This window comes from Gadus morhua, chromosome 15 (genome assembly GCF_902167405.1).
Source record: "Gadus morhua chromosome 15, gadMor3.0, whole genome shotgun sequence".
Classification (NCBI taxonomy): domain Eukaryota; kingdom Metazoa; phylum Chordata; class Actinopteri; order Gadiformes; family Gadidae; genus Gadus; species Gadus morhua.
This window is the reverse complement of record NC_044062.1, coordinates 20456152-20483651: the sequence shown is the minus strand read 5'-3', so window position 1 is coordinate 20483651 and position 27500 is coordinate 20456152. Positions and strand designations below refer to the sequence as shown.

The 27500-nt window shown below is 44.3% G+C and overlaps 1 protein-coding gene across 4 annotated transcripts in view; it reads left to right on the top strand.

Annotated features, from left to right (window-relative positions):
* The window catches only part of wdpcp (WD repeat containing planar cell polarity effector), a 56314-nt gene that overhangs the window by 23956 nt on the left and 4858 nt on the right, over window positions 1-27500 (top strand). For all 4 annotated transcript variants that reach the window (XM_030379256.1, XM_030379258.1, XM_030379257.1 and 1 more), the window contains 5 exons: window positions 5789-6395; window positions 10493-10681; window positions 13571-13694; window positions 15309-15372; window positions 22609-22711. In XM_030379256.1, the coding sequence (XP_030235116.1) occupies window positions 5789-6395; window positions 10493-10681; window positions 13571-13694; window positions 15309-15372; window positions 22609-22711 (1087 nt within the window). The remainder of the gene's footprint in view (window positions 1-5788; window positions 6396-10492; window positions 10682-13570; window positions 13695-15308; window positions 15373-22608; window positions 22712-27500) is intronic.

The following is a 27500-nucleotide window of genomic DNA, read 5'->3' as shown; positions in this document are numbered from 1 at the left end:
ACTCTCTTTTTTTTCAGTTATATTTTCATTTATCTCCCCGACCCTCTGTCCCTCGATCTGCCTCAATCATGTAACACACGTGACATTCAGTATGGAAGCGTCCCTACCCGATGTCTTAGAACATACACACACAATGTCATTGAATGTTGATGCCTCTGTGATTGCAGACAAATAAACAAAAATAAATCATTCACAGTAGGTCGCTTTGCATAAAAGCATCTGCAAATGACTAAAGGGAGCTACAACTCAATATAACACAATACAAGGCCTGTGCCATTGGGTTATGCTCTACTCTGTCTGTGTGAGCTAAAAGCACAGGGCTGTGTTGGGACTGACGCTAAACAATGTTTTGAAATCCATGTCCCAAATAGACTTGAGTCCTAGCCAGCCGAAAACATAGCCCTGCTATACTTATGCTCCCTGTGCTTTGCTCCGTCAAAATAATATGATTCGTTGTATTTTTCTGGTACTGCTACGAGGCCTCCTGCGTAGTACATCTACTGATTGGTAAGTTGTACATCCCTGTGCCAAACCCTCAGACATTGATGTTTAAATAGGCATTTTTGGGGGTAAATTGTAGGGATACCTGGAATCTGACAGTGCTTAACATGATTTCTATCAAAATAATAATAAACCTGCCAGTTAACTGAAACGCACTGTGTGGGTTTGAGATATTTATATGATGTTCATTAAGGATTAAAAAATAAAACCAGCAATGCATTAAACTGTACCCCTCAAATGCTACCCAAACCAAACAACCCAAACAAAACCTTTTTGCTACGAATGAACCACTTATGTTCTCGATTTCACACACACACACACACACACACACACACACACACACACACACACACACACACACACACACACACACACACACACACACACACACACACACACACACACACACACACACACACACTTTTAGCAGCCACCCCCTGGGGAGCAGCAGGAGCTGTCTCTAGGGGATTATGTGAATAAAGAATCTTTCAGGAGGCCAGTCATCTGTTTTCCTTCTGCCGTCGTCTATGGGCAGCACCTTCCGTCTCTTCTCCCTTCCTCTAAGTCCCTTTTTGGCAAAGCCTGGGCAGGGTGGCTTTGCAGAAGGCAGTCAGAAGACAGGCAGTCAGCCTATCTTGTTTTCTGTCTACACAGCAAAAAAGCTATAAAAAAACAGGCTCATTTCGCCAAAGCTGCCACATTCGCGGCAAATAATCTCTGATACAGACTCTGGTGAGGTGAACTCCCAGCTGTGGATCCGTTCAGTGTAGGTTGTTGTGTGGTGACATCCACCTACAGTGCTTGTTACCTTGGGGGTGTTAGACACACACACACACACACACACACACACACACACACACACACACACACACACACACACACACACACACACACACACACACACACACACACACGCCATACCATACCACCCCTGTGAAAAAACTAGCTAGCCTTGATAGCTGGCTCATTATCCTCCCTCCGTATTGTTGAAGAGAATATTACCAAACAATCAGGAGTTCCCAGGATTTTCCTGTTTAAATTATTACGTATAAATCTGCACCATTCCTCTGAACGTATTCTCATTGTCAGAGATGAGGGAAAATTAGCTGATGAGATGCCTCTCGATGCTAAATTAGTGTGAAATTGGTGCACTGCAGCCGATTTGAGAGATTATATAGTTGATACAAACTTTTATATATTGTGTACTAGAGGCTACATTTAGCTAACAAATAGGTTCTACAGTGAAATCCTATCTCAATTAGGCTGTATTCATAGTTTGTCTAGTTTGAATTCACAGTTTCAAGACTATACGGTCTTGAAACTGGTTGTAGGATTGTGTCCATCAGAAATCATTATAATAATAATTATAAATCTTTTTTTTTGTTTAACACCCAAAGTGATTTAATGTGAACCATCGTCACCACTTTCTCCTAATAAAGGGAAGAACTGCTTTGTTCACATCTTGTGGAACACGGTTTTGCCACATTAAAGTTGCATTGTCTAACATTTTCAACAACCACGTAGCTTAGAACAACCTGGACATATCTGTAGCCCTTGTGACCGATAGGGGTTTAAATAATGTAATCAATAAAATTCTATCCTATAACTGATATATTCTAAGAAAATAGAATCCTGGCCAGTCTGTACCTCGGTCTTTGTTTACAAGATTCTTACTATCAACACTCGGAAGCCCCCAAAACGTACGCAACCCTCACAGCTGATCAACACTAGTTCATGTAACACAGATGCACAGCCAGTGAGAGTGGACAGACACTGTGATCTCCCTTCATCTAACTGGGATGGGCTCAATCTCATACATTGCGACTTTAACTCAGATTCCAAGAAAAATCACTTCTTGCTCGTATCTAATTTAAGGTAGCGATTGTACGATTTTCCGGTCAACATAATACGCTTTAGATTTGGAGCCAACTCTAGCTTTATTGAACTGCCCATGCGTACATGTGGCATTACGGGTAATGCATTGGGACAGAACAGGCCGTAGCCATGGGAGTAAATCAAACTCAATACAATACATCTCCCTTCTTATCAAAGAAAAATGTACCTATAGGAACAACTCAGAAACATTGTTAGAAGCTTAAATGGTCTGACTTCATTTCAAATTAACGTTGACTTGCATTTGCAGTTCAGTGACTTAAGTAAACACATTTTAAAAAACATGTAATACTTACTTTTGATTACACTAATTTGAAAATTGATCCTTTTAACTTTAACTTTTGATCATACTAACTTGAAAGTTAATACTTTTAACTTAAACGTTTCGAGGAAAATCTTTGGTCTGAACTGGGCTTAAGGGCGGAGCTTAGCGACAGGTCAGTCCCATCAATTCGCAAGTGTGTGAGACTTTAGACTGGCTGTCATTCATATTACACCTGACATTCCAGCCCTGGCTGTGGGTATGCAAGCCCTAGGTTCACATTAATGAATGTAGGCCTATTAATACCATGCATTGAAAGCTACGAAAATAACTAAGAACTTAGAACTTGGAACTTAGTGCAGGCATGGACAATGGAGAGTGTCTCTTTCTCAATTTCTGCATCAGTTAGTGAAATTCTGCGTCAGTTAGTGACCATGAGTAGAAAGCGATGGGCTGATCTTCTTGCAGCCGCTCCTAGTCCGCTGCTGCTGGCATCACAGAATGTCACAACAAGCTTTGCAGGATCAAAATACTTTAGCACTGGGGGATGTGTGCACAGCTCTTTTAGTTTGTCAAACGCTGTTGCTCAGCTGGCTACCATGCAAACTCCACATCTCTCTATAGAAGGTGGCGCAGTGGCGCATCCACTTCACAGAGGTTAGGAATGAACTTCGACAGGTAAGTAACAAAGCCCAAGAAGCGAGTGGATACCTTCTTTATCCAAAGGTGGCGACATGCCTTAAACAGCTTTGACTTTCGCTGGGTCAGGCTTCAGACCATCAACTATTATCAGGTGTCGTACGTGTGGCACAGAAGGATGGCGTATGGGGCATTTGTTGAAGTTAAACTTCTGGTTGTAGCTTGTAGCTTTCTCGACCGCTCTGCACAGAGCTGCATCGTCTTCCTGCACCGTGGGGGCAGCTATAAGGATGTCGTCCATCACACTTACAGCTCCTGCAATGCCCTCGAGCATCTGGTCCATGATGCGCTGGTAGATTTCAGGCACGCATTTTATACCAAAGGGGAGTCTAAGCCATCTAAACCACCATATTGGTGTATTGAAGGTTGTGAGGAAGGACATTCATCCATCTCTATCTGCAGAAATCCTGATTTTGCATCTAGGACTGAGAAGACCTCAGTCCTCCTCTACGGTTCGCATGGGGTGATGTTCTCTCATCATGAACTTATTTAGATCACTTGGGTCTATGCAGATTCTCCCCTTGCCATTTCTTACTACAGCAACCCTGGAACTCACCCACTCAGTCGGTTGCTCAACTTTGGTAATGTAGCCATCTTCCATTTCATGCAGTTTCTCCAGTATCTTGCCTCTGAGGGCGGCTGGTTGCCTGCATACAGGATGAACTACACCTTTTGCAAAGGTTTGATCAACAAAGTCACAACTTTTCTCTGTTTTGGGACCTCAGTGGTGGAACGAGCTCCGTGCCGATGTCAGGATCGCAGAGTCAATCACCAGCTTCCGCAAAAGACTCAAAACTCACCTGTTCAGAGTTCACCTCGACTCTGCATAGCCACCCAGCCCCTTCCGGCCACCATTGTATGTTGTACGTCCTGGCACTTAATGTACGCACTTATTGTACACACTTAGGGCCCTATTTTAACGGTCTGAAACGCAAGTGAGAAGCGACAAGCGCAAGTAGCTTTGTGGGCGGTTCTATGGCGATGTCGCTATTTTAACTGCGCAAAAAATTACTCTTGCGCCCGGCGCAAATCTGAAAAGGGTTGGTCTGAAGTATCCTAATTACCGGTAGGTGTGGTTTGAGCGTAATGTGCAATAGGCCAATGAGAGTGCCAGCTCCCATCACCTTTAAGAGCCATGAGCGCATTTTAATCTGACGAGTTGATATTTTGACAGTGCGTCTGCAGTCTCCGATGAGACAGATGCACATGAATTTCAAACTTCAAATGGCTCAGCTTATGGCCAAATAATATGGCCTAATTCACACATGTGTCACATACTGAGTCCTCAAATAAATTTCGGCAAAGAAAACTTAACACACAGATGATATGCGGTAACTGTGGTTCTATTTAATGATATGCGCAATACATTATAAAACATTGTTTCTTATCAGTATTGTATGCATGATCGTTATCGACTTGTTTTCCTAATATGCATATGTCCCCCTGTTAATATACATTGCCATGGACTGTATTATGCGTTACGTGTTTAGTTTGCGTGTGTTTAAACAGATGGATGCACACACGGGCGCCCGCATTCAGTAATTATTTTACACATACGCACTCTTCATTCATTCTTTTTAACACTCACTCACGGTAAAACAATGTTTGCTCACAAACAAATACTCATCAATCCTAAAAGTTATGGGCATGTACACGATGTCTGTGTCAAGAAAATATGTGTTTGCCGCACGGCGTTTGCAGATGCATTGATTTAAAAGTACAACTTATTACCGCTGTATCAGCTGTTCTTCCCCAAATAATTTACCAAGAATGTGTGGCTAGGTAGATGAGAGAAGCTAAGTGTATGCGCGAGGTGCACAAGCAACATTATGCATGCGCCCTTAAAATAGCATCTGAACAACGCGCCACTGACTTTAAACCAGGTATTTCCTGGCTTGTGGCGCAAGTGGTTTCTGAAACTGCAAAATAGCACCAGGGAACTTCTGCGCCAGAAAACGCCTCCTCCTTTCACCGAACCGCCCCTTGGGGCGCAAGATCATTCTCTAATTTACCGACGCGTGGCGCAGGATTTCTGCGCCAGTTGCAAACTAGCAACGACACATGCGCCAGTGATTAAGTCAATTGCGCCGGATGCAAGATGGGGCCCTTAATCTACATTGCACTTATTCATAGTACTTAATTGTGTAACATCTGCAGTAGCTGCTAGCATTGCTGTACACGGGGAATGGGTTAGCCTAGCGATTTTTAGTACTTGCACTCTATCAACATCTTTACTGTACTGACAGCAATATATTGTTTCACTTCTTATGAAAAATGTATTTACTGAAAGTCGCTTTGGATAAAAGCGTCCGCTAAATGCCCTAAATGTAAATGTAAATGAAGTGCTCAATTCCCAGTTATATTACACTGTGCTAACAGCCCATTACCTCTCAACATTTAATTCTGCATTTGTTTTTGGTCGCTCTCACTCAGGTGCTGAGCTCTGTAAGGACGGAGGGCCAGCCTCTGCACTGCCACTTCAGCCAGCTCCAGCCCCACCAGCTGCTGACAGTGGAGCTGAGACCCCGGTCCAAAGGGGAAACGTCCTGGGCGGTGGATGCTTGCGCGTACGACTGCGCACAGGGCCTCCTCCAACGCACGTCCGTCACACGTATCCCACTGCAGGCCGAGCCCATCTCCTGCTCCCGCCACCCCGCTGAGACTCTGCTGCTCCTGGGCCTCAGCGACTCCTCACTGGTGCTCTACGACCAGCGAGGGGGCGGGACGTGCTGCAACGTCACCTGCACGGCCCCTCCCGCGTTCCTGGCCTGGCATCCTTCAGGGGGCCTGGTGGTGGTGGGCGGAGGGCAGGGGGAGCTGATGTGCTTCGACGTGGGGCTGGCACCTCTGGGGGTGCGGTTGGTGGCCGAGGAGCTCGCCAACGCCCCCGCCACGCTGAGGCTATCTGAGCACCTGCGCTGCACCGGAGGGCTGGAGGGGCTTCACTGGGGCATGGGCCCGGACTGCCAGTCGGAGGGGTGTGACCTCCTGATGCTGGCCCTGCATGGAGGACCTCTGGCTGCCCTCAAATTCAGGCTTGGTAAGAAGCAAAAAACTTTTATTCAGTTTTTGTTTTGTGTTTGTGGGATACGCTCCTCTTAGTATCTGTTTATGTCAAGCTGCACAGATGTTTGGCCATCCGGAGCACTTGTACCTAATGCCCCATGTTGGATGGCAATAATGCAAGTGTAGCCGAGTTTTGGAAGACTTAACCTGGTGCTGTCCAAATACTGAGGTAGCTTTCACGGAGTTCGCCTCCAGGAGACTTGAACTCCGTCCTCTTAGAATCAGAGCCGTTGGCTTAGCCGACTAGAAAATAAGTAAAGGCGTCCAATTCCTACAGTCAAGCGTGCAAGTCTTCTTGCGTTGTGTCCTGATTCTGGGACATCTTGTGGTTCAAACCAACAACCTTCCTGTTTCCAGGAGACCTGACCTAACCCTAAACCTTACTGCTTGGTGTAAGGTTCCTTTGAGCACACTTCAGTTCACACGGCATATATAATCCCAACAGAATCATCAAGCCTTACCTGGTAGACAAGCTGTCGTCACCTCGAAATGACAACCGCTGTAGACAGGAAACTGGGGCAATGGAATGCTGCTAATTCAGTTGGTCACAATTCAGTTAGTTTTTTGAACATTGTTTCGTATTTAATCAGAAAACTATTTGTCATGGGGACACTGCATCTGTGTTTCTTATGCGTGATGTGGCAAAACAGGTTTTTCACAAGGCTTTGTATGTTTCCGTACGTCCTATCTCGTACCTAGTCCTATGCTGACTCACAGCATGCTTCAGCCAGCCTGCAATGCTATTTAAAAACCTATTCAAGTTTGGAACTACAGGATTTTCTGGACAAATAAGCACTCACCATTCACATGCTATAGTATGATAATAATGTAAATTGCAGCATGCATCATGAAATGTTCTTTAGCCTTTTTCAGCCATTTTTCCAGCACCTATGTAGTCGTTTAGTTTATTATGTTGTCGTAATGTGCGTCGTTTGTAGATTTTACTGAAGAACTCAGAAGAAGGAATGGCTGAGTAGTGCCATTCTAATCATTGTCTATGATTTATTCTGATGTAGTCATATTTTCCAACATTTCCCTACTGTTTTACTACTAGTTAATGTAAAGATGGCAGCTGTACTTGGTTCTTGCGGTCATCATAGAGCCTCCTAATTGCAGAGTGAAGTTAATTTGTTAGCAGGCGGGAAGGTTAGCAGGAGTCAAGCTCTCAGAGGTCATTCAATAATCGCCTAGGGCAAAAGCCCCCCAGGTGCATTCTGGGAAGCATTTTTCCGATAAATAATTTACAGTGGCTGTGCAGTCCCTCTGGGCCTACAGATAAAGTTTGCCAATCAAATTCTTCCAAAGCAGCCACCTCATCCAAACACAGACCAACAAACCCACACATACACAAACTTATACACACTTGTGTTTATGTTTGTGTTTGTGTGTGTGTGTGTCTGTGTGTGTGTGTGTGTGTTTGTGAACATGAATACACATTTAGAAAAACAAGATCTTTAATTGTGACTTTGTGGTGAATTTCACTTTCTTTGTGTGTATGTGTTGATTTTAATTGTTTTATTTATGTCGTATATTTTTGTATTGTCCCTGTTTGAAAGTTTGAAAGTGTGTGTGTTTGGTGTGTGTGTGTCTAGGTGTGATAATGTATTTCTCTGTTTGTACAGCCAATGAGGAGGATGTCTTCCAACAATAACTTCCTGTTCTCTGATCTTCTGCCAAGGTTTTGATGAAAAAATTCGGCGAGTCTTTCTTGCAGTGATAATTCACACAAACACACACACACACACACACACACACACACACACACACACACACACACACACACACACACACACACACACACACACACACACACACACACACACACACATACACACACTTCTATTTCCGTGTTTATACAACACACATCCACACAAACAGTGGTTTATTTGCGAGGAGCGTGTTGGGAGCTCTCTCTCCTGCCTGTATTGACTTGTTTCATTAAGCTCCGCTACATGACAGGACGAGCCAGAGTTGGTAGGCGCTGTGGATGAAAGACTGGGATACACTCCAAGTTCTCTGTATTTCTTCTTAGGAGGCAGCCTCTCCCCAGACCCCCTCCCCCTGTCCCCCCTGTCCCCCCGTAAGTTATCTCATCTTGGCACACATTGGCCGGGCGGGGCTGCCACTGGTAGGAGCTGGAGCAGGGCAGCCTTGGGGGGGGGGGGTGTCAGCATAACAAGCCAGGAAAATAAATTGTCTTTCTCTTCTTTGGACAGGAAGTGATAGTTATATTTCAAATGGGGTTCCAGAAAGTCTGGATTTGTGCATCATATGTCTTGATTTACCAATACCATTCCCAATGTCTATGGTGATTTGTGTTATTTCTTGTGATTGGTGCTAATCATGCTAACCACGCACATACAGTCATGCATGCAAAGACACACACACACACATGGATGGAGTTGATTGCAAACCGCACAAAGACTCCGACTATAGTATATTACCCCCATTAGCTTTCCACATCCTCTTCAGGGACTTTGCGGGCTAGCTAATTGGCAGCTTGTCCTTTTAATTGGCCCCGCAGCCCCAGTCGCCTCCACGTTCTGCTGAGCCATAACCAATGAAAGGATGAATCGGTGGTTCCGCAACACTATACATCACCTTTATCACACAGCTTCTTCTTGTCTGCTATGTCTTCCATACTTTAGGCATGCATATATATTTGTTGTGAATACGAATAATATGTGAAATTATACGTTTCTGCCTGACCAAATAACATAGAACGAAAAGAAAAGTGCAAGTTGTGTTTATAGCCACAGAATCAGAAGACACTTCGGTAGGGAAGAGAGGTGTGTTACTAGTCTAGCCGTACAGCATATATCAGTCACAGCATTGATGAGATGTGTCAAGAACGCCTGCCTATCTGGAAGAATGACATGCCAATCACGGCTAAACACTGACAACAACTTACCTAAATAAACAACCACTGACCTGTGGTGAAACAAACAAGTTTCAAACAATTTATCATAGGTCTACAAAAGAAAAAATAGATATACCCTTGGGCGGTATAAACCAATGGATATAAGTATAACATTCTACCTGATTGTTTCTTCAAGACTCAGCACGGCTTAACCTGCTCTATGCATCAGAGGTTGAGGACGAGTCAGCACATGGTGACGTGGAGACCAGCACAAATCTAAAACATCCCATAGCTGTTTACCATCCCTTATTTAGAGAAAGGATGAGTTGATGGGGCACCACACCCCGATCCTGTATTTCTAGTTCACCGTTACACAGTGGTAACGTGGACACCCAAACACACTATCAGGTAAACATTTATTTTAATTGCTCGTTGTAAATTATATAGACGGCCAAGATCACCACTTTGTATTCATACCTTGCAGTTCCTTTGTTATATACACACACACACACATGCACAAACATAAAAAAACAGACACACTCACACAAGCAAACGCGCACACACACACACACACACACACACACACACACACACACACACACACACACACACACACACACACACACACACACACACACACACACACATAACCAGCCAACGGTTATAAAAGCAAGCATAAAACCCTTTCTTTTCATTATTTAGCAGTGGTAATCTGCAAGCACTCACTGTCTCAGAAAAGAAAGGCATTATCAATCACCTGTGGTCAAAAGGCATAATCAATTGAGATGGTTCTCACTCAGCACTGAAACTAAATACCACCTGGCAGAGAGCATCAGCGTGATGAGGGAAACGCACATGCACAAATGCACACAAACAGGCATGCATGCACATGCAATACTACATACACGCACACTCACGCATACACACAAACGATTGCCACCACAACAAACGCGCGCATACACACACACATAGAGAGGATGGGATCTTGCATGTTTCTGATATTTATTTTTCAAATTCTTTGTAAAAAGAAAATCTTGTCATGTTCTTCTCCTCCCCTCTGGGGAATGTTGAGTGGTGTACACGGCTCATAGGATGTAAGTGACCCCATGGAGGTCCTTTTCTTGACGGCGCCAACATATCAGAACAAACAATCTTGCATTTTTAAACTGAGCAGCCAATACAACTCTCTGTTTGTCCTGTTGCCCGGACAGGAGTGGTGAGCGGGGGGGGACTGGGCCCGTCTGAGCTTCTCCAGGAACGCCTGCGCTGGGGACAGGTCGGCCCGGCACTGGGGATCCTCAAGGCCTTGGACTGGGACCCATCGGGGGAGCAGTGCTACCGCGGGCTGAGTCTGATAACCATTCATCTGCTGAGGCTTGATCTGAACGCAGAGAGAGAGGGTAGGTGTCTGATAGGTCATCTGAGTGATCATGGTTGTATGAGTCCACAGTGTATGTGGTTCTGTTAAAGGTCCCATGACATGAAAATCTCACTTTGTGAGGTTTTCTAACATAAATACGATTTCCCCTAGCCTGCCTATGGTCCCCCAGTGGCTAAAACTTGCGTTTGGTGTAAAACGAGCACTAGCTGTTCTGCTCGCCTTTGGAAAAAACGGAGGCTCAAGCACGCTGATTTGGAATGTCTGTATTCATGACGTCATCAGGAATCTCAGCTCCTCCCCTTACTCTGCCTGGCCCGCCCAGAGACGTTGGCCCGTCAATGAGACTCGACCGTGCGAGCGCCACATGTGTGTGTGTGAATACACACACTGTAACGCAAGTGTTTCTTGTCGGTTCTTTGACGTGTCTTGTATTTCCACAACGAGACTGTCGTGGGGGTTATCTGAGCCATGGTTGAGAAGGAATTGGGGGAAAGGAACTTTGGTTTGACTCGCTGAAGTACATGAACTGCGTCATGCCGCCGGTTGCCGCGAGGCACCATCGCCCGGCAGCGGGCAGCATGCAGCAGGCAGCGCGCGGTTCAGTCGACTTCAGGTTGATGTGAAAGTGGAAGAACCAGAGACGTCGCAGAACCCGACAAAGTCGTTTGTGATTCATAATATCGTCTGGAGGCGCACACAATATGTTATATGATATAGATATCTATGTATTATATGATATTATTTAGATATAGAGCTCCAGGACTGTAACGCAAGTGTTGTACACTTCCTTGTTATTTGGCTAACCGTTCTGCTGTTGGTGCGATGGCGCATAACACGTCGGACTCTCGTCTCTGGTATTTCTACAACGAGACTCGTATTGGGGGTTATCTCAGCCAAGGTTGAGAATGAATTGGGGGGAAGGAACTTTGGCTTTGACTCCCCCAAGAACATGAACCACGACAAGGAGGAGAAAGGGATCTATGCCGGGCAGCGCTTATGCACCTCCGCCTCCGGCGGTGGTCCCTCAGCGGGGCTCAAGCGGGAGACATTCGCCGCCAACAATCCCTTTCTCCTCCATGTTGTGGTTCATGTTCTTGAGGGAGTCAAAGCCAAAGTTCCTTCCCCCCAATTCATTCTCAACCTTGGCTGAGATAACCCCCAATACGAGTCTCGTTGTAGAAATACCAGAGACGAGAGTCCGACGTGTTATGCGCCATCGCACCAACAGCAGAACGGTTAGCCAAATAACAAGGAAGTGTACAACACTTGCGTTACAGTCCTGGAGCTCTATATCTAAATAATATCATATAATACATAGATATCTATATCATATAACATATTGTGTGCGCCTCCAGACGATATTATGAATCAAAAACGACTTTGTCGGGTTCTGCGACGTCTCTGGTTCTTCCACTTTCACATCAACCTGAAGTCGACTGAACCGCGCGCTGCCTGCTGCCGGCTGCCCGCCGCGGCAACCGGCGGCATGTCGCAGTTCATGTACTTCAGCGAGTCAAACCAAAGTTCCTTTCCCCCAATTCCTTCTCAACCATGGCTCAGATATCCCCCACGACAGTCTCGTTGTGGAAATACAAGACACGTCAAAGAACCGACAAGAAACACTTGCGTTACAGTGTGTATTCACATTGATGTGGACGTTGAAGAACCAGGAACGTCGGAGAACCCAACGCGGCGTTTGAGATTCATAATATCGGCTCACACAGCTTTTAGCCGTGATAATATATGTTATATGATATAGATATCTGTGTAGGCTATATGATAATATTTAGATATAGAGCTCCAGGACTCCCGTGTGTTCTAGAATATTTACAGAACACGGCTAAAGGCTGTGTGCGCCTCGCCATTGCGATACATCCACTGTAAACAGAGCGCATGGTACCGTGGCTGCAAGCTGCTCAGGGCCACACCCCCACCCTCCTCCTTGACACGCCCACCGAAAAAGCGCATTTGGGGGAAGCTCAATGTGCGACTGGCTCGGAGTGGTTGTAACTCTGCACCACGGCTGAATTTCGGGAACGTCTTTGAATACTGTGTTAGTTGCCCACTAATACCTATATTAAAGAATACATAAAATAGCATGTCATGGGACCTTTAAGTAGAATATTGCATTTAGTAAAATAAAATGGCTTTAGCAATGTTTGTGTTGATACATAATAATAATAAATAATAACTAAAAACGTATCCACAACTTATGGCCTGGGTCAAAATTTCCCTTTTTGGTAAGGAGCCTTTGGTTATAATTCATGCTTGCACTAAAATTCTGTTAAAGGCATCTCTGTTCGTGTTAGTATAATCCCTCTTGAATAATATACATTTCCCCTCTTCTGAAATGTGAGGCAGGCAGCCCTTGGTGGGCAGTTTTACAGTGAAGGAGGTGAAGCAGACATTGCAAGCTAATCTCATATGGTTTGTTTTTTGTGTTTTAGAAGAACAAACATCTTATGTCAATCACCATTTAATTAATTGAGGTAGTATCAATTGATTATAAGATTGATAGTCAGGATGCTAACACTTATCAGGAAGCCAACACTAGGGTAGAAATTAAAATATTTAGGCAAAAGTAATTTTTTACAATGTAGACACTGGATTGTTTCATAACTTTCAGTCAACAGGGTCAGCCTCAGCGTGGAGAACCTTATTGGTTGATATGGATATGTACTTTAGGGGAGGGGTTTGCCAAATAATCCATATAACCTGTTTCATATAGATTTGGTGACAGGTACCTTAAATTGCTCGTAAGGGATTTAGGCTTCGATTATGGTCACTAAGTCTTTGAAATATTATTTATTATTCAGGTTTTTACTGTGCGTTTGTGTGCGTGTGTATGTGTGTGTCTGTTTGTGTGGGCATGTGTGGGTGCTTGTGTGTTTTTTGTGTGTGTGTGCAGCCCAGCTGGAGGCAGCCCTCGGTGTGTTCTATGCCCCGCCTGTCCCCCTCCCTGACGCAGTAGTCCTGGTTTATAGAGAGCCAATCAGCTCCTACGCACGGCGTTTCTTCCACCACCTCATCAGGTATCCTTGTATTAGTTGTTCCCTCACCACAACTACAACACTTCATTCATCCCTGAAGCCTATTGAGCCCAAAGCAGAGCATTTTGCCACGCTACCAGAACAATTGAATAGAATCAAAGTGTTTGAATTGAGGCAGGTTGGGAGCAGATTTCAGTCCCTATTATGGGCGCCGAAATTTTAAAGCATTATTTTGCGTCTGTTATAACATGGCCCGGTGTGTCTTGGGTTTTGGACCTCAAAGCTCCAATAACTCCCTTGTTCCTCCCAGTAAAGAGGGATGACGTTGGCATCCTGCAGTAGGGGTGTTGTGGTCACGTTTTTGCTGTATTGAACGACTACAAGGTCATGTTTTACACAGTGGGATAAGCAAGCACCAATGAAATATATTTTAAACTGCTGAAGACCTCATCAATAAAGTCATTTGATTTGAGAATTGCCCCTCATTTCCAACTCATAAAGGTGGTCTCAGCAAAGGCCAGCCGAGTCTGCATGTGAGTTATGAGTTATGAGCGATGACTTTAATTGTTACATAAAGAATGCATCCCTGGCACGTCTTGCCTCTTTACATCCGACCACATCGGCAGAACAAACAACAAGACATGCTGCAACCTTCATGGAAATGCTCTTTAAATGTGTCATGAAAACATTGCAGGTGTTTATTTTTACTTTAATTGAGATTGAGAAGAGAGAAAAGGCCAGCTCACCATTTGTGTATTCATTCTGAGAGCCTTTTCAAACATCTGTTTGACTGAAATGGACCCTGTCTCTTTCTTCCTTTTTTTTTTGTCCTCCCATTCTCTTCCTCTTGTGTCTTCTTCCCTCACTCCCTCACTCCACCAACTGCTTCCTCTCTTCCTCCCCCCTCTCTGTAGCAGAACCAGAGGATTATTCTGGCATCCTCCTCTCCTCTCCTATCGTCCACCTGCATTCTCTCTTCCTCCGCGCACATCAAACGCAGCATCCCCCATCCCCCCTCTGTCTCTCTGCCTGCTTGTTTGATTCATGTTGGCTCAGCCAAGGGGAAGTTTGAGTTGTTTTGTATTGTGAGATACAGCTCGTTCTCCAGCCATCGCCTGTCTCTTCCCTCCCTCACCCTTTCTTACTCACTGTTTTTCTCTCTTTCTTTCTTTCTTTCTTTCTTTCTTTCTTTCAATTTTGCATGATGCAACTTCATGTTGGCTCAACATAATCTAAAAAAACCACTTAAATAAAATGCTAATTATCAAAACTTGAAAATCTATCAAATGCAAAGAAGAGTCCCAGTAGTGGAGCCCGGTAATGTATAGTGTATATATTTATATGTAAAACACACACATATATATATATATATATATATATATATATATATATATATATGTGTGTGTGTGTGTGCGTGCGTGTGTGTGCACCCCAAAGTCACAATTAATGACCAGGCTCTCCCAGTGGGACTCCATTTTACACAGGTATATGTGTATCCATATATAAATGTGAAGGTCTGAAACACTGGGACCATCCAGTTGTATTTTAGGACCAACATGGATTCTAAAAGTGTGTATGTGCACATTTGGCAGTGGTGTTTAGTCTGTCTCGTGCTGTATATTGCGCTGACCTCTGTGCTCTGTTGTATGGCTGCAGGCACCAGCGTTTGGAGAAGGCTTTCCTGCTAGCCGTGGACCTCAGGGCCAGAGACCTGTTCATGGTGAGTGAGCTACAGGCCTGACATACTGCTACGCTTTGGTGTTTCACTCACCACTCTCACCTGAACTGTAACACTTCACTATAATCACAAGTCTTTCACTTTCGGTTTATTTGTCGTTTGTGCATCGGAGAACAACGAGTAGAAGTCATTATGGCCAAGAAAATGCTTGAGTTCCAGGAATGCAGTACATAGATACAATAGATAAAATAAAAATATATAAGATAACGTAGGTTGTAAACAGATCAAGGTTAAATCTTCTGTAGGTACTATTTACGAGTTGTAAGAGTGAGGAAAAGGAGGATTTAAAAAATTATTTAGATGATAACTCTGTATAAGACGAGAATATGATTGACAGGCAATATGGATTCCAGGAACCAATCAGGGGAGAGATTGATTGGTCCTTAATGACCCACCAGCAGTCTAAGATCGAAATGGCCTCATACAGAGGCAGTGGGTCCGAACAGATGTTCTCACTGAGTACTTTATCCTTGTGTTAGTGATGTGTGGCTGGATAAGTCCTCTCCACCTTTCACCAACCGTAACTTTCACTACTCCCCCACTCTCATCCTGTCTTACATCTGCCTACACTCCTTACCCCTCTCCATGTTGATAAGCTCTTCCATTAGACTCTCCCCCCAGCCCCCCCTTTGTTTTATACATAGGACTTGTTTGCACCACATCTTTCAGCAACACCCATGCCATTTACACTCACGCACGCACGCACGCACGCACGCACGCACGCACGCACGCACGCACGCACGCACGCACGCACGCACGCACGCACGCACACACACACACACACACACACACACACACACACACACACACACACACACACACACACACACACACACACACACACACATACACACACACTCAGCCATGGCTCCAGCTCCCTCCCTGCTAAGTAGGGCTGCTGAGAAGACAAATTGAAAAGGTGGAGTCAAAGCTGTGGACCTTGAAAAAGCAAACAGAGGGAGTCTTGGAGAGAGACAGAGAAAGAGAGAGAGAGAGATGTCTCTTACTCTCCCTATGTGTCTTTACACCGTCGACCCGTACCATGCTGACGCTCCCCTGCTGGTTTAAGCCAGGGGTCTTGACCTGGCACCAACCAAGCATGCCAACCATGCTATGGGGTAGAGGAGACCACTGATTGGTTAATCACAATCATTGGAAATCTCTGTTTATCAACTGGCTCAAGTAAAGGCAAACTGTGACCTCATGAAGCCTTCATTGTTATCGGCCCTGCTGTCTTTGTGTTGTGTGGTTCATGTGTAAATTGCAATTCTCTCGACTAAAGGACTTTGTTCTTTTCGATTTTTCAACCATCCAATAAGACAATCACAACAACAGTTTCTCCTGTTTACTGTCTGTGTTGTGATGGGAAAAAAATTGATGTTTTTTAAACTTCAGTGGAGTACACGTTCACTACGCGTTTAGTGTGCCAAATAATTTAATAATAATTGATACTTTTTTTTCTAACAGAAGGGGTGAGTGTAAAGAAGCACTATATAAACAGCGAGCATTAATACGCATACTGAAGGTAATAATCAAGGCCCTAAAACTACTTTCATCGCTCTGGGTTGCAGTGGGGAGGAAAGACCATTAGAGAGAGACAGAGAGAGAGACCGAAACAATGTTTTGCGAACGAGAGAGAGATAAAGAGATTGTGTGTTAGACAGGTTAAGTTTTCTTTACCAAGTCTGAGAAAATTGTATCTAATCATATTAAATAAAAATAATGGCTGTTAGGCTGTTAGCCTGAGAGTTGTGAAGAGATAGTCTGAAAGAGAAATAAGGAAAACTGAAATATAAAGAAAGAAAGGGGCGTATACTGAGAGGAAGAATGGTGCTGCGCAGGCCTGCCGTGTCGTTTAAAAACTTCACGTCACTCTGAATAAAAAGAGGAAACAGAGCGAAAGAGCAAAGGAAGAAAGGAGGGCCAGCTTGCTGACCTCTAGGAGAAAGCCAGAGAGTAATACTGCTGAATGAACACAAAGAAACGTCCAAGAGAGCACACCAGCATCCAAAAGAGAGCACACCAGCATCCAAAAGAGAGCAGACCAGTATCCAAAAGGCTGCCGCACACAGCATCTAGCGGAATATATATATAAATATATATATACAATATATATTTATACTTTCTTTACCTATCTCAACATTCAATTGTTAGGTTCGGAAATTATAATATTGGTCTGGATTTTTGAAGACAAATGGAATCCTTTAAATGGAAACACTGCATTCAAGAAGTCAGTAACGTTGCAAAATGCGTTCGTAATGAGTCGAATGAACCTTGACCAATAGCAAACTAAAGCCAACATGACAGGGACCATTTTAGCGTTGTCAGAACATCCTGCTTTGTAACAACGTCTCCTGGAACCTCATGTCGTGACACCTTCAATTCCCTGGAGAAAAGACAAAGTCGACATCTAACCTCCTCGCGCTAATTAGGCTGTGTTGTTGTGCTAGCCTGCTGGTTGGCTGATTGAGACAAGGCCAGGGGTCAACAAGACTACTTCCCCTCATAGGCCAATAAAATACGGGCTTCAGCTGCACGGCATGCCTGGCTGGTCGAAAACACACACACAAATATACTCTCTCTCTCTCGCTCTCTCGCTTTCTTGCTCTCTCTCCCTCTCTCTCTCTCTCCCTCGCTCTCTCTTCCTCTCTCTCTCTCTCTCTCTTGCTTTTGTTTAAGGACATCCATTGGAAAATGACAGAATGTATAACTTAATTGCATAACATTGTGGGAATTATTAAATGAAATGATCAACATCACACACTCTTTACATACAATCACATCTGGTAGAATATCTCAGCATGAGGTGCCCTCTTTCAGGCCCTCATTGTTTCCCAACTAATAATAGCAGTCCTTTGAGGCTTTCCTAAAAAAGAAACCTTTTGTGGAAAAGCAACAGAGTGGTGTTCAGGGGGTGAGGAGACGAGGGGGGGCGAGGGAGATTTGATGCAGGGTTAGGTGGAGGTTGGTAGGTAAAGGTTACAGTAGTAGGGGATGGCTTCGTCAGGTTCTACATTAAGGTTCTACAAAGTTCTATAGCTTATTAAACGGCCTCTAATAACAAGACCATAATGTGTTGTTTTTTGCAGCTAACAATGCAGAGGCAATTTTGCAATGTCCCCTACCATGTTCTTTCTTCAGCACACCCTCGCCATCTTCCTCTTCCCCCCTCCCTTGCGTTCTTCTCTTCTTCTTCCGTCCTTCCGTGCAGTCATTAAATCACCATGTGTGAGGGACCTGATACAGTGTGCGGTCCCAGGGGGGCCCTTGCTCTGAGCTCATGGTATCAGGTGTGAGAGCGGCCCTGCTCCGTTGGGTTAGGGTTAGGGTTAGGTCTGCGGTCCCCAGGAGGCTCCATTCGGCTCCTCAAACTCTTTCCCATCCGACCGGGCTGATGGGGAGAGCATTGTTTTTGTTGAGATGAGTAATTGTGTTGAATTTGAATGTGTTAATGGTAAAAAGCTCAATGCTTTAGCCGCTGCTCACATCTTTTCAGTATGGCCTGTGGTCTACAGCAGCGGTCCCCAACCACCGGGCCGCGGACCGGTACTGGGCCGCGGGACATTCCTGACCGGGCCGTAGGTTAACGAGGCTACGACATGACTAGAAAAAAAAACAAAAAACATTTTTTAATTCATGCAAAATGCATGCACACTTAATAAACTAAATTTACTTCGCAATACTGTCACTCTTTTACATGCCATAAGTCTATATGCAGTTGTTAGATTGCATATTACATGTTTGCATTTTTGGCAACCTCTGCACAACATAACCCAACCACCCCCCCCCCCAAAGGTTGGGGACCCCTGGTCTACAGGACAACATAGGAGCAATAGCTGGTTATTAGTAGATATATCACAGGTAGAAATTGTTTATCATTTCGATGCCAGAATATATATATTTTTTATCATTATTTTGTGGTTGAGTATAAGCCTGTATATTATATTGGTATTGTTTATTACTGGCATGCAACGTTTATAACATGGATGTTGTGTAAACGTGCAAATGCTTTGTACACTTTGTATAATGTTTGATATTTATTTTATTTCATTAAGATCATCTAGTTTCTGTCCTCAATATACAGTATGACTTAAAGCTGCTGTAGGTAAGATTTGAGAGTTGTAAAGAGAGAGAAGAAAAGGGCAGCAGAGAGTACCATTTGAAACTTTGAAACCAAAGAAACGTCCCATCCTACCCTGCTCCCTCCCTCCCTATGTTTCTCTGACAATTGTTCAGTTGCACTTCCTGCACCTGTGATTGACAGGCAAGATGGATTCCCCAACCCAATCAGGTAAAAGGGCCCTGATATGCCAGTTATCAGTCGGGAGTGGCCCGAAATCTAAAGTGGCTCATACAAAGGCAGGCGCAATCGCTCAAAATATATTCTCAAAGGTGATTTTACCCAATAATAGTTCTGAGGTGTATATGGCACTTTTGAAAAATGACAATCTCAAATTTAAGGTCTTCACTCTGAAGTTGTAATGAAATACTTTTAATTCAAGCATCCAAACCCGAAAATTAGGGTGCTCTTAAAGCAATGCATCTTGTTGTAAAATGCCTATGAATGAGTATTTACACTGCCAAACTCATCAAACATTAATACACTGTCACAGCTGAACTGTACTCCATATTCTCTATTTTCTGACACTGTCGCAATAGAAAAGACTGAAAAAAAACACAAATGCAAACCCTTACAGTCCTAGCTTGGCTCCTTTGTTTATTGATTACTCTAATCTGTTCTAATTAGAAAGGAAACCAATTATCCGTCAATACTGTCACAACGCTCTCCCCTCTCCTTTATTTAGAGCACCAGATGATTTTCATTAAACACTGTTCTACAATGAAGAATATAATAACTCAGGAGGCAACATCACCGCAGAGGGAAACTATTGACTCAGGAAGAAACATCTGTTTCCCTGTCATACTTGTATTACAAATGAAATGGCATTCGTATCGATATGGATAATATAAAACATTGATACCCTTTGCGTAAAGGACAATGTTTAGGTGACTCTGGATCCAAGTGCTGACTGTATTCATTCCCAACACTAGCAACGAGCAACGTTAGCCTATTTCTTACAACACCACTATGATGCAACAACAAAAAAGGAGCAAGTTAGAAATTGATAATACTATTTGTAAGCTACCTTTCGTATTTCTTTGCAGCATACATTTTCAACTATGCTGGTGCAGTTTCAACAAGTGCACCTAAATGAGTAATTATAAAATATACAATTCTCTACACGTGTTACACGTAGAGAAACAATAGTAAGAACTTTACAACCGCTTACCATTGTGATAATCGTTGCCACAGTGATTGTTCGGCCTGACTTTGTGTTTTGGTTTGTGACTCAGGCTCAAACAGGTGTAGCTCAACCATTGTCCCAGCAAAGTTCACAGCTGCTCGGCACTTCTGGGCTTGAGAATTCCGATATACACGCTAAGCGGTTGACCAGTCACAACAGATCGGGCCAGCTAACCAATCAGAGCGGACTGGGATTTTTGAGAGGGGGCCTTAAAGAGGCAAGAGCTAAAACTGAGATTTTCTGACAAAGCTGAGGGGATAATGAGGGGCTGCAGCAATGCACTTTGTGAGAAAAATACCATGTCTTTTTAAATCAAAGAATTTAAACCTAATCTAGTAGAACCCACATTTTTTATTATTTATACAAGAAATAATTGATATGACCCCTTTAAGATTGACCACACTAGCTTTAGATCCACACTTACTACGTCCCGCTTTCTTTTTCAACCTCTTTTCTCCCCATTCTTCGCACTGGAAGAAATTTCGCAATAAAAAAATCTGTCTTGATGCTCTGTTTGTCAATTTACCCTCTATTGAGGCCATTTTGTCATTGGTAATTTTCACAAATGTCCCATAGTTGTGCTTCACAGAGGGCTGGCACCACACTGTAATTACTCAATCTGCCTTCATTCAGCCTTTTCAAAGTCTCAAACACCTCTCTTTTCCCTCTTTTACCTCCCCCTCATTCCTAGAATTGTGTCCCCTTCTTTCCTTATTTCTTTCTCTCTGTATTCCTTTCTTTCTGAATCAAAAGAATGGATACAATATATTATTGGGGTTGGGTGTAGCCATGACTGCGGGGGTCTGGCCTGAGACAGATGGGGGTTAGTGGCTGCTGCTCACCACACCGGGGCCCTGTGATGTCAGTGAGGCGGAAGGGTTTTCTTAACGCACCCTAGCCTTTGATTGGTCTTTCACCCCCTGCGTTTAGCCATAGGAAACCCCTGTGCTCCTTTTCAGGTCAGCAGCGCCGTGGTCTGTGTTCTCACTGTTTGATCGTTTGGGAAAAAAATAAAATGTCCACCTGAATCAGTCACTCCACAATAACTTTTCCACTTAAAAGTGTTAAAGTGCTTAAAGGTCATCCTTATCGCCTCTGCCTTTTATTCCGGATGTCACACACTAGTGTCCGATGACCAAACTTAATAAAATCAAACAAACGTAATGCAAGGAGGGGAGAAGGAAAGTGAGATAAAGAGTAAGACTATTTTAAACTAAAATAGAGGATACAGATACTTAATATGTATCTATCGTCTATTATACAGTACATCTTTAATTAGCATAATGTATTTTAAATAGATTTAAAATTGGTGAATTTTTCGGGACCTAATTTTCCTAGTTTGGTGAGTGATGGTTTGATTCACACGATTCCTCCCGGGTCGTCGTTGCCTTACTGACCTCCGCTCTCTCCCCTGGTCTTCCTGCCGGCCGTTCAGAATACCACTAAAGCATGTTGGTCCTTCTTACTGGGACAGAGTTTGACTTGAATGGCAGCTGCTGAGTTTGAGCAAAATAACCGTTGGCCTCCGGAAAGGTGACCCCCCCCAGCCCCCCCCTACTACTTTTGAAATGTGTCTGATAACAGCCCCCCTGCCCCCCCCCCCCCCCTCTCCCTAGTTCAAATCCAGGGTGGGCACGTGGGGATGGAAGAGACGGGGGGCACTGATTTCAGCTTTTCTTTTTTTTTTTTTCCTTATTTGGATCCGACCGGTCGGCTTTTCTGATGTGAGGGCTTCAAATGTCTCCTGTTTTTATCTGTTTCCGCCTTCTTCTGTCAAACAAGCCTCGCCATACCCCAAGCCCCCACCCCAAAAGAAGAGAAAAAAAAAGATGGAAAAAAATATTGTCACAGGAGCCTAGATTCGTTTTAGATTAGCATTCACGTGCCTTTCCTTTATTCCCGCTCTTCAAAGGACCTCCATTATGTGGCCGTTGATAAGGGCGAGATGGTGCTGGCGGACGCGGCCAGGAGGAAGGCCCGTGAGGCGGAGTTCCCCGCCATCGCCGCCGCCACTGGTAAGGACGTCTCTGTTTGGACTCTCTTCTTCTTCCATTACATTATCTCTCCCTTATCTTCCTGACACCAATATTTTTGACTTTGCGAGAAACATCTTATTTTTTTTTTCCCTTGCCTTGATTTGATAGCACCAATGATTCCCAGAGTCCCAAGTTAAGGCCGGGCGTTGTGCGTGAGACTGAATCACCGGGACGTCTGCCACGGTCATCATGTGTGGCGGCTCAGAGGAGGCCTTTTGTTTTGTGAGCTTGGGACTGGGAGAGACATTTGATTATGTTGTGCCTCCCTTGGACCTCTGGGCTGGGTTGTTCCTCATGTTCAGACAACCTGCCCTGGTTCTCATTCCTTTGGATGGACAGACCGGAATGGAAGGCCGATGAAAATCATCTATACCGCGCTGCCAGGTCCTTAGGAGGGCTGTAAAGTCTTTTTAACTTCCATACCATACCTTGAAAAATATCAAAATTTAAAACACAATTTTCAACAACAAAGGGAAGAATGGTACCAATGTGTCCATACTGCAAACATTGAGCATTTAAATTGTCTCAAACATTCAGTATTGATGTGTATTGAAGAATGTCTCTTTTTGACAACACTAATATTGAGTCATCCGCTGGGACTTGAGTCTACTCCGGGTCACACGGTGTTCAGCCTGGTGTCGTGCTAGGGCTTAAATAAGGCCATCCATCACTGGCCTACCATAGACAGGGTTCAGTCTCAGGGGGTCAGTTAGTCACAAGTTGACCGTCTAATTTAGCTCTTAGGGTTTAGTGGCTTCATAGGTCATGAGAGCACTAGAAGCTACGAGGTGGTGACAACCGGAACCTGATGAGAACACTCTCCGCAGTGGAACACCTCAAAACACCCGTCTCACATTCTGACCAATCATAATTCTGTCTGATAGTCATGTGATCTGCTACATTCTTCTACCGCCGCCGAAAATGCTAGTATGCACAGAAAATACATGTTTTTACATATATCAGGGCGTAGTGTGGACATTGTTGTCGTTGATATTAATGTCTAGTAGAGCCCGATAAGGGTTGGCCGATTTTATCAGCCTATCAAATATATATCGGTATCGGGGTATATGTTTGACGATATGCACTGATATCAAACCTTTTGAAATTGTGTTCATCTATAAATGTAATAATAACCGCTATATAAATCCTCTACTGCAGTGGTTGAACCTCTAAATGCTTTAACTGAGCACATCCACGTACACTCCAAACACCAACAGATTTATATCATGATCTGTGTGAAGGTTAGTAGCTCCTCCCAAGTCAGTTAATTGGTTCCTTTAGCTCATGATTTTAATGGGATGTTGCTGCGGCCCTAAGCATTACTGGAGGGTGAGCAGCAAATATATACATATATATAAATAATATAATATGTATATCGAATAATGGCCTATAGATCTATATTTTGAATATGAGCCGATCGATATCTATAAATAAAATCATACTAATAACGTCATCGGCCCCTAAAATGCAGTCTGGGTCGGGCTCTAATGAGGGGCAAGTAGGAGTGCACAGATGTATGCAGGAAGACAGCTCACTGTGCGACTGACACCCACTGACAGCTCCCTGTGGAGGGCCCTCTGATTGAGGGGCCCCGGGGCCTCCGAGGGCCGGCCTCTGACAACCACTCACTGCTGCGTCTGTGTGGAGCGGCAAAACCCACAAACAAGTGGCTCCCATACTTGAAGTCACAACTCGTGTGCTTCATGCCATACCTTCTTTTGAACGTGTGCTGCATTTACTTGTGAGCCTCTCTGGATTTTTGATAACTGATCCCTCCCAGTTTTTAAAGGGCCTATTGACCTACGGCCACGGTGTAAATGCTGGGGTCATCACAATTGTCAACCATAATGACTTAACATGATTCAGAATAATAAGGATGTTTTCCGCTCCATCAAAGTTAACCTTACCCTATCTATTTGATTTTGACTTTTTTATCCTGTGATCTGATAAGGCTTTATTGATGAGTGAGTAAGCAGTGGATGAGACCGCAGAAGCTCTTTCTTTGTATGGGGTTCTTGTTACTTATGATGGTTGATCAGAAACCCTCATGCATTTGCTCTCAACAACAAGCATCACTTTGTAAACAGACTTCAATGCTGAGTTTGAGCAAAATGGTTGTCCTTGCTAGAAGCAGAATGATAGATGGTGCATTCTGTGCTTGGCGGAAGCCTGGCCTGTAAAACAATGATACAGTTAACACACCGTGTGTGGGTACTAGGACACATGTTTGAAATATTTGTAAAATATGTTTGGATTCAAAGTTTTTTTTTTTTTTTTGCGAAAGCCCAGTCATAGCCTGAACCTCCGACATCTCCTGCCCTCTGACACACACTCAGGAGGGCACATACCAGAGGGGATCAGCCCTACACACACCCCATACACTTATGAACACACACACACACATACTCACACTCACTCACATCCACACACATATACGTATGCTAACACAGACAAACGCAAACACACACACATACACACACACACACACACACACACACACACACACACAAACACACACACGCACGCACGCACGCACGCACGCACGCACGCACGCACGCACATACACATACATACACGTATGCAATAGCACACGTTTGCACATGCACACACAAACACATGCCGACACAGACATGTATGCGAACACACACACACACACACACACACACACACACACACACACACACACACACACACACACACACACACACACACACACACATACCAGTGTGCTTCAATACCACTGAGCGCACACAAACACATTTCATTGCTCAGATGCTTCAAAGGCCAGCGGCCGAACGAAATACATTAGCATTTCTGATGGATGGAGACGGAGAACATGTCTGATGAGTCCTTCAAAGAGACTTAAAACTCTGCACGTGTGTCTGAGACCACAGAGATACTTACACTCCAAATATAAGGTCAACACCTCAGGCATTGTTGGTTCTATGCATGTGTTTTCGCATTTCTTTTGTATCCTCTGGGCATGTTTGCTTGTAGTCACTGGTTGTTCCTTGGAATTGTTATTATGATTATGAAGAAAAAGAAACATTTCTATTCATAATGCAATGCAAAGAACATGCCACTAGCAGATGCTTGTTCCTCCCTCATAAGCCTCTTAATTATGTCCTGGATGCCCTCCTACCCCGGAGCACGCTTTATCCTTGGACCGCAAGCCCCTCAGAGACACACAAAGGAGAGGAGAGGAGAAGAGAGGACCCACCCAGTGTGATAATACACAGGGCAAGACAAGGAAAGGTAGGGGAAAGTAAGATAAAAGGGCAAAGGGGAGAAATGAAGCTGAGAGAGAAGTTAGAAGGGGAGGGAGGGAGGGAGGGAGTGCTTGTATTGTCGGGGGGCGACACGACCTCGCTAGCACATAAGGAGATGCTAATGGATCAATGGGCCAATTAGAGGAGAGTTAGGGCCCTGAGATCTCCAGCAGAGCCCGCCAGGCCGCTGGAGTACCTGCAAGGGCCTACTGGCAAGGATCCACTGTGTGTGCGTACTTGCGTCCATGCGTGCGTGCATGTGTGTGTGTGTGTGTGTTGTGCGTTTATGTAGCAGCATCGCCAAAGCGACCTTTCTTCAGAGGCCCCGCCCGTTCTGTCCCTCTTCTTGTACAAATGTTAAACAACGCTTTAGTAGTTTGCAGGCAAATAAACAACGCACCACACACCCAAGACGCACCATAAACATACAGTACGATGAAGGGAAACACACGCACATGCGTGCATATTCTCTCTCACACTTAAGTCATTATTACCCGGCGTGTTTTATGATTTACTGTCCAGAAACGAGTGAGTAAAAGGCCCTCCAAATTGTGGAAGCTGATCTTGTGATCCACGGCTGATGTCTTTGAACAGTGTCTGTGTTCCCTCGCCGGCTATGTGGCATATGCTAACCAATCGGAGGGCTCCCATCGCCAAAGAGGACAGCCACACAGTAGCTTCTTCCACATACACTCACACACACTTGAAGACATATTCCATATCATTTAAAATTGATGCACGACTATGGGTGTTGAGATGGGCTGCTTTCCAGATCAGTGTGCTCTCTCACAGGCTTAACATAAACCCCAAGATACACACCGTCTCCAACCTGGTGGGACCGGTTTAGTGTGATCAGGGTTTAGACCTCCACTCAGCACCATACCCTTATACCATGGCACTGTGTACCAGAACATGAGGTTCTTCAAACATTGATACCCCCGCCGTCTTAAAGCAGGGTAGTTTAGTGGCTATAGGGTGCACAGAGGTTCTGGGTTCGACCCCCACTGTCGCAACCCCCTACCTGCTGATGCAATGTTTGGTTGAGATAAAGTGATCAACTACAATAGAGGTACAATGCATATAACTGCAAATCCAATATGATGTCTATAATATTATGTAAATATATGTTTTTGATGAAAACCAAGACAATTAGGATTTTTTGGATGGTTTTAGAATCCGAGCAAAGAGATGAGGTGTTTACATGGCATTGGACTGTCACGCATCACACAGTCTCTTCCGGTGCCCATAGAGCGGTAGGATACATAATCAGACATAAATACACAGACCCACATATACGCACATACAAATGCACTCACAATAAGTTCATTTTGGCATTGCAGCAATCTCTTTGGTACCAGCGCCAAATCCTGATTCTCTGTGTGTCGATACGGATGTGTGTGATGTGGGCGGGCAAAATGGCTGTGACAGAAAGCCTCTGTCTCTCCATCTGTCTTTTTTTTTTTTCGCTTTGCTATGACACCCTCCCCCCCTAACCACAC